Source organism: Larimichthys crocea, chromosome XII (genome assembly GCF_000972845.2).
Source record: "Larimichthys crocea isolate SSNF chromosome XII, L_crocea_2.0, whole genome shotgun sequence".
Lineage (NCBI taxonomy): Eukaryota > Metazoa > Chordata > Actinopteri > Sciaenidae > Larimichthys > Larimichthys crocea.
The window spans coordinates 15,856,576-15,865,333 of record NC_040022.1 but is presented as its reverse complement, the minus strand read 5'-3'; the positions used below and the strand labels follow the sequence as shown (position 1 = coordinate 15,865,333).

The 8,758-nt window shown below is 38.3% G+C and overlaps 1 protein-coding gene across 1 annotated transcript; it reads right to left on the bottom strand.

Annotated features, from left to right (window-relative positions):
• Window positions 1-3,460: 3,460 nt before the first annotated feature.
• Window positions 3,461-8,113, bottom strand: LOC104929657 (spindlin-Z). The gene is made up of 5 exons (XM_010744237.3): window positions 7,964-8,113; window positions 7,251-7,292; window positions 4,947-5,206; window positions 4,201-4,434; window positions 3,461-3,804 (listed from the first exon to the last, which is right to left on the bottom strand). The coding sequence occupies exons 2-5, from the start codon at window positions 7,268-7,270 to the stop codon at window positions 3,599-3,601; spliced, it is 720 nt and encodes a 239-aa protein (XP_010742539.1). The 5' UTR covers window positions 7,271-7,292; window positions 7,964-8,113; the 3' UTR covers window positions 3,461-3,598.
• Window positions 8,114-8,758: the final 645 nt, after the last annotated feature.

Genomic DNA, 8,758 nt, shown 5'->3' with positions numbered 1-8,758 from the left:
CAAAGCTACTATGACCTTGTGAGAAGGGATGTATTAGTCAAAGAGCTTCTCATCAATATGTCTGTTGCCTGAGTCCAGGCAGATGGTTTCATGAAGAAAGAAAATGGTAGAAAATAGTGATGGATGTGTAAAAGGAAGTGCACAACAGGTGACAAATTGTATCAGACACATTGTCAAGAGCACAGACCTTGTGTAATGCATGTACTCCCTCCTCGTTGTTATTACTATCTGGGCACCCAGCCTGGCGTGATGGTATGCCAACTGTTCCCCCGCTGTCTGTACTGGCACCCGTCACCAGCACCCTGGCACCTCGGAGGGACTCTGGGGGAGGGAGAGTCCGTCAGCAGTCAGCATGTGGCTACATGTGTAAGAGCGGGAATCAGGAGAGAAAATGTCTGCTCGTCATCAAAGCAGGGCTGACATTTGATGAACAGACACACATCAACCCTGTTATCAGACATAAGTTCCACCTCATTGCAGATTGTGCTTGCTTTTAAATAATTACAAATAGCGTCATTGCTAATATCATTTTGTTTATGATAAATCATTTACAGTAGAGGAAATAACTGCTGCTGCCATCAATATATTTATAGCAGGCTGGAGAAAGCTATAGAGGCCAACACACACCATCTGTAATAGCCCACTTAAGGTTCAGAATTATAAAATAATCAATAGGGATTATGATAATGTTCAGCTCATACAGAGTGTCCTCGTGTACACGTTTGGATGAATCTGAAATGATCTACCATGTAAATTAATGGCTTCTGATTTCATTGGCCTTTAAATACAGAAGCTAATCAGGAATCTGATTAAAATAAGCTACAAAAAGTGAAGCAGCAGAACCATAAAAATAAATGTGGAGACAAACCTTTATCCTTTAACTTTTTAAAGCATGACTTTTCATTTTGTTAAGCTTTAAGATTTGCTGTAACACATGGTTGTCAGCTCTATAGGGATAATCGTTTTACAAAACACCACTTTGGTCCTATCTGAAATATAAATAACTATAATAACTACACAAACGATCAAGTGCCCCAGGAAAATTATGAGGTTTTTAGTCAAATCAATATGATGACTGAAATTCGGTATATATTTTCATGTCTACCACCACCATTAAGACTTTAATTAGTCCACTTTGATTTATGACAAAATCTCTTCAAAACTACAAAATTTTCCATCATCTTCAGCTGTACTTTGTTTACTGCTAAATAGCAAATATCAGCATGCTAACACACTAAACTAAGATGGTGAACATTAGAGTTGAGCCGGATACTCGGCTGAAACGAGTACGAGTATTATACGAGTAATACGAGTCAATATCTGTGTTCGGATTGAATGAAAATCCTCATTGGGTAGCTGACTGTGTCTGCGCTAGTCACAGCGCCCCTCTCCTACACACATACAGGTGTATTGTGTTGTTGTGTCCCGCTCTGCTCACTCACACACAGAACAGCTCTCTGTCTCTCCCTCAGTCACTCAGGTTCGTGGGTCATTTCCGTTAATGTTTAAGAGTTCTGGTAAACGTGGGTTCGTTTAGATGTGGTGCTTGGTAGAATGCGACTCCCGTAGGACACACACACTCTCTCTCTCTCTCTGAGAGAGGTGACCGAGTTTCTGACTTGGTCACAGCAATCTCAGTAATCTCAATAAAAGCTAAAACACCTGAGACACAAGAAACATCACTGCAATGTGTCATCGTCTGCTCACCTCTTACAAATTCAAACTTAAAGGTTCAGTGTATAATATTTGAGGTGCTTGATTTAATGAATACAGCAGAACTTAAATTTAATATGTAGATTTATGTTTGCATTTGTGTATAATGAGCTGGAAATATGAATCTATATGTTTTTTTGACCTCGGAATGAGTGTTTTATATCTACAGACACTGTGGGTCCTCCTCCATGTTGAACCTCCATATAAAAACTAAACAATAGCTCTAGATAAGGCCTTGTACATTTTACACAGAGTTGACCCATTGCATTTGAATCAGAGTCCATTTACTGGTTGTAAGGATTCACTGTATTCAGAGAGATCAAGGAGAGATGTCTCTCAGCACTTGCACATTCATGGGACCTGTATTTAATTCTGAACTTTCTGAATAGGTAAATTATATCAGCAACTTAAAGAGAAAGACCTAAAACTGGAGGTCATGAAGTCAGACTTTGGATTTTGAATGAAAGTGTTCAAACTTTTCAATCGGCTAATCAATTGTTTGTTTTACTGGGGAAACAGGACCCAGCGTTATATCATTTAATTTATCACTTAAAGTGCTTCATTAATCAGTTTATAGGGAGTCGCTCATGTGCCTAATCTGATAAAAATGGGTTTACTATTTGATTAAATTCATGTATTGTATTTCTTATGACCATAATGGAACCCACTCACACGAACAAACAAAACATCCACCGCAGCACAAACAGCAAGAACTGGACAAGAAAATTGTTTTCTTTTCAAGCAGCTTTGTTTTACGTTCATAAAAATGTCTCAGATTATATTTACAGAACAAAACATATTTAGGGTCACAACGGACAAGATTTTGAGGCCTGAATATATCATATCAGATCATTCATTTTTTGGTAAATAATAAAGACTTAAATCCAAAATACTAAACAATGTCGGTGGCCAATTTGAACTACATAAATAATGTGTAGCACAAACACTGATGAAACAACTTGACATCAACATCAGTCTTTTTCATATATTATAATGTAGAAAATTTGCAGTTTACATAAGAATCAGAAAAGAAATATGATACATGAATAATCTGTGTCGGGTTTTTCTTTTCTTTTTTTTTATCCGTGATATGAGACGGTTACGGAGCCCCTAAAGGGACATGGTGAAAGAAAAAAAAATGGAAGTGTTTCTGGTGCGCACCAGAAAGTTTCTCGTGTGCACTAGAAAGTTTCTGGTGCGCACTAGAAACACTTCCGTTTTTTTGTCTTTCACCATGTCCCTTTAGGGGCTCCGTAGACGGTCAAGTCTCATCAATGCTTAAACACTTCAACTGAAATCAGAGTTCACTGTGATGGTAAAATGAGCACACTGGTCAAATGAATATGACTTCTATACTCAAAAAACTGAGGCCTACCCGTGACACACACATATAGCACAGCAGACGAGTTTTGCCAAAATGTTACCAGGAGCACAGCCAGATTTTCCAGATGAAATAAATAGCAGAGCAATATAAAACTGAAATAAAATATGAGTACTCAGTAGGTAAGAAAGCTGAATTCTTTTAGTTTGATGTGTAGCTTACAAAAAGTATGAATTTGGAGTTTGAAAGTTGCATTATACAAGTGTAATTTAACCAAAACAAATGTCTAGCTCCATTCCATCTGCTGGCTATACAACTGGCCTCAGACCTGCTTTATTTACACTGAAGACAACCTAATAGTCATACATTAAGGTCAGCTTAAAATTGAGAATCAAAAACCTGTTGTAATGCGCGAATGAAAGAAGATTTTTTTTAAAAGAAAAGAAAAGAGGACTTGTGATCTTCGGCACATCGCCTCCCACTGGAGGAAAACACTTTTAACAGGTAACGACCGGTCGGGTCAGAGATGAGCCACCAGCTGAAGATGAAACCGGACAGTCAGTACTAGGTGGTCTTCACCAGGTCGTAGACATGGATGTGGACATCATCGTCATATTTGATGTAGTACACCGTAGGCTTGGCTGGCACCTGGTAGATGACCAAGCCCGTCCTCTTTAGACCATTATCTGTGACGTACTCCACCTGTTTACCCACAAGGCTCTCTGGCTCCTCTCCCGGCTTCCTGTCTGCTGGCAGCAGGTGTTTGTTCTCTGGATGACAGATAAGAACAGGAGCAATTCTTTTATTGTTTGTGAGCAGGCAGAGTTTAAATGTTTGTCAAAAAACTCCAAGATTAAGATAGTAAATTATCTACAGTTTGAAGATGAACCTCAACCCCAACAACACAAGTTAATTTATTGACCTGTAGATAGTATTGTCTTTGCATGATAAGACATGTATGCCCATAACCAAACCAAACATACTCTCTCATTATTGAATCAAGCAGAAACTCTGCACAAAACGTTCAGTAAAATAGAGAATAGGGATTAGATTGTTTTACTATGTAAATTTGTCCTGTTCCCTTCCTCCCACATTTCTGCGAGCATCTGAAATACAAAACATTGACAGTTTTATGCACACAAACAGTAAAGCTGTCCTAACTGTACCTGATTCAGGTAGGACGCGTAGATCTCCGTCCTTATAGTCGTCCCACAGCTGGTACATGTACAGCACCGGGTCCTTCTCATACGTGATGTAGTACCAGTGGGTCATGATAGGGGCTCGGGACAGCACCATGCCCCGCCACTCGTTTTTCTCACCGTCCTCCTTCTCGAACAGATGCTCCACAGCTCGGCCCACCAGCTCCTCTGCCCCAGGAGGCACCTTAATCTTATTGTTCACTGCGGGAAGAAGACACTTTGATAAGCCTGTTAACTGGAAAACTTTATAGATCCCACATGACACATTAAAGTAGGACATTAAAATATTATTATATTATCTTATAATACTGACAAAGCACAAATATAACCCCTAAAACCCTTGACAGACTCTCTGTTTTGCCTAATTTCAGCTTTATATTAACTCAGTGAAGTATTTCAGTGCTCTACAAGATATTCGTTTGTTCTTTGGCACAAAATAAGGGATAAGTTTCAAGTTTCTCTCGGCCACAATAGTTGGTGTATGTAGAATCAACAAGAACTGTTAATCAAAAATATTTACCAACTCAAGCTTTAAACAGAAAATCCTTAAAAAGGGGACACAATTGTACTGTTTGTCTGCAAAATGATCCCTGAGGGGCAATGAAACACACCGCAATAAATAAATGATGAAGTGTGACCAAAGTAGTAAGCACAATAAAAAAGTCTTGCACACCAGGCAAAGCAAATTTGGAGAGAGATGTTGTCGCACTCACCGACTTTCTCCGACAGCACCTGCAGGTTGGACACCCGGCTATCTTTGAAGAGCTCGATGCCGTACACACAATCGAACCCGTCATATTTGACCATGTAGAGTGAGCTGTTCACAGTTAGACGCTCCAGAACGGTGCCTTTCCACTTGGTTACGTTGCCTTTCTCCCTCCAGGTGTGCTGAATCCTGCGGCCCAGCAGATTATCCGGGTCTGGGCTCAGGGTCGATGCCGAGCTCTCACTCAGCTCTTCACTGCTACGCTTCCTGAACATGAAGGGAATGAGATCCATGTTAGTAATAATATATCTGTTGGATGAACTTTTTGCCGTACTATGTGAGCCACTTGATCAGTATTAGTGTTGGGTTATTTGTTTTGACTGATGAGGTCTTTAAGGTATGAGATAATTTGGTGCTCTGCCTTTAGCAAACACCCAGGGCGCTAAATGTTTGTCCAAACAATGAGGACTCTGTTCCACAGAGATGTTAAATATGTACACAAGAGGTTGTTTTAAAGATGTTAATTCATCACAGGCTTTTGTATATATTGTAGTATTGTATATTAATACTCTCCGTCTATGTTTATTATTTTCAAGTTTAATTTTACATTTTCAAGTAATTTTATGTTTATGCATGTCACTTCAAAGTGCTACAGCTTGACTAGTTTCTGTCATGTTTAGTCGTCTTCCCACTGATAAAAAACGTTGTCACTAATATGAACATAACAGTGTGGGTATATATAATCTGTGTAAAGACTTAATTAATTAATAGTATGTGTAGTGCTAATGATGTGCCAGTGCCTTAAGAGCCCACAAACGCTTGGCAGGTTTATCATGACAAAAACAGCCCAATTAAAACATAACATTATTTTTAAACAACGTCCAAGAGCAAAAGCCAAATATGCCAGACTGAATTACAAAGAACTGATCATAAAAATAAATAATGCATTACAAAAACTCGTTATAAGCCACGATAAGATAAGATAGACTTTAATGATCCCACACTGTACACACACGGTGTGTAACATTGCAATAACATGGACATATACACCGACCAGCCACTTCATTAGTCCTGTCAGAGAGGGCATAATTTAACTATTAGTGTTGTAGTGTTAAACTGGACTGCATTATACTGAGAAATGTTTCTAATATTTACATACACAAGAGGGCCATAACATTAACAAACAACTTTTAATACAATGCTCACCTGTACAACAACAGTACCCTGTAAGATTTTAATAGTAAACATAGGGTAGAATTATTACCTTTCTGACAGTGTAAACACAAAACCTGAAACATTCATAGCTTCATAAAAGTCAAATTTATGACAGAGTGGATCATATCAGATCGTACATAAATGAAGTGGCCGGTCTGTGTGTGTGTGTGTCCAGGAAGGCGGTAGAGATTTTACAGAATACAGCAAATTATAATTGTATGTGGGAGTTTAAAAGTTACATTTTAGGTGTTTCACTAGTGTTTGTCAAACTTTTTATGTCACGTATCACCTTAGAAAATAATAAGCTCTCCAAGTACCACCATCATAACAGAGATCGTACAGTAGTGGATCTTATTCAGCAGGCAGGTTTATATTTATATATACCTTTAATATATATATAGTTTAAATATATATATATAGTTTATATATATATTTTCTTAATAGATGGTTACTTGTTTACATATGTTGCTTTTGTTTGTTTGTATACTGGAGTATTGTAACAAAAAATAATTTCCCCCTGGGATTATTAAAGTATTTCTGATTCTGATTTATTCTAGAAGATTATTTATTGCTGACTGTTGAATCCTGAACAGAACCGCTTTAGGAACCATAAGGACAACTCCTGATCCACACTAGTCTTCCTAATATTTCCTGTAGGGGAGCCAAATGACAATGTTTTGTGAAACGTTCATCTGACCTCCACCTGCTGTCTAATACTGTCACATTTTAGCTCGTGACTAATCATGGATGCATGTACATGTTACATTTCTGATCGTGACTGCGGATATTACAAGAAATGCAAAACTTTACGAGGGAAGTTCACGTACCATAGTTTGAGAACTAGTGGTGAAAAACTATTTGACAGAGTTTTAACGAAGAGCTGGAACAAGCATGTACATAATATAAGATGTGTGAAACCATTTGGGAATAAAGTTTTATTCAAGTTTAAAGCCGTGACCAAGTTGCATTTAAGGGGAATACTAGAAACACTGGGAATAAAGTTATTTGTTTACAGATAATCTCAGAATATTTAGAAAATCAGCATAGTGACTGTGACACAACATGATCAGAGGAGTTAAATCCGTTTGGATCCTACCTGCCCCGTTTCTTTGACATGTTTCCATAAATTCACACGACCCTGTGAGACAAGACAAACCAGTTAGTGAACATGACAGGACCAGCTGACGCTCCCATCCTTCACTGTGACCCAACAGCTTAATTCATATTAATTTAAATACATGTGTAATAGTTTGTGTGCAGCAGACAGACAGACAGACTCTGGTCTGCAGCTGACCTGAACTCAGTCGACCACAGCCATGCAAATTAGCCAACAGACCCGCATTACCGGATGTAAACAACTTAACAGCGACAAGCCCACAGCTAACGCAGCTCATGAAACCTACAGGTCAGCTATATATTTGTACAGCTGAGCATATGCAGGCTGATAAATGTGTAACTTCACGGAGACTAGCTGAATAAATGCCGACGTGTCGAGTGTCGTCGGAGATGTGTGGCTAAGTGTGTCTAAAAATGGAAACAGTTAGGTAGCCAGCGTTAATGAATCCTCCGGGTCACTGTTTATTTTTAATGAGTAACATTTCTCTGCATGTTGGCGTCTGTATTTCTTCACATAAGCTAGCTGAACAAAAGGAAATGCATCGCCATGTAAGCGCTGATTTTGCACACTGGCTTAGTGGCTTCAACATTAACGTTCAAATAAAGGACTGACCATGAGAAATTAATTCATATTTTTAATGCGATCCGCATGTTCAATAGGCGGGAGCCGGCAGAATAAACTGTTTGCCCTACCTGATCAATAATTTCACATGTGTTTGTCTTTGCAGAGCAGATTCCACCACCTAACGTCGGATAGATACACGGAAACGACCGTTTGTTGACTACAACTACCAGAGGGCGTTTCGGAGCGCGCAAAGCACTCTGGGCTTTGAAGTCCGCCTTCCCCACTTTCTTGAGGCTAATTGCCCTAACCAAATATAATGACCTCCACACAGTCTTCTGTGTTACATGTTTTGATCAGCTTGATATTAATATTATCAACATTTTGTTCTGTTTGTTGTAAGTTTATGATAAAGTGAAGCTAAGAATGCTTCGAAACTACATTTCCCATCATTCACCATAGAAAAGTGCATATTTTTCCCCTCAGTCATTGACTGCTACATATTTCTTTCGTAACACCAGGTAATAATAATTACAGTCACAGACAGAGCTAGAGGCTTTCAAGAGCAAATTATTCAAAGCTATTATAAATACAAAGACAGAGTTTCTTAGACAGTATTTAGGTTTAAATTGTATTATTTTCACACAGACAGTTTATTCTTTATTTATAATTTAACTGGATACCCCCAATGCATTTATTTGATATCTTTAGTGGAAAAATGTTACATAAATTCTAACACATTTTAAACCAATTGTTGGTTTATGTTTGTTTTATGACAACTGTGTTAGTCCATACATATGGTCAGAATATATGGATTATTATTCAGAGTGAGATTTACAATACAAATGCACACGGAAAGACATTATTCAGGTGTTAACATTGGCTCTTTTTTTAGTATGCTACTCGTGTTTCAGCAATCTTTATAG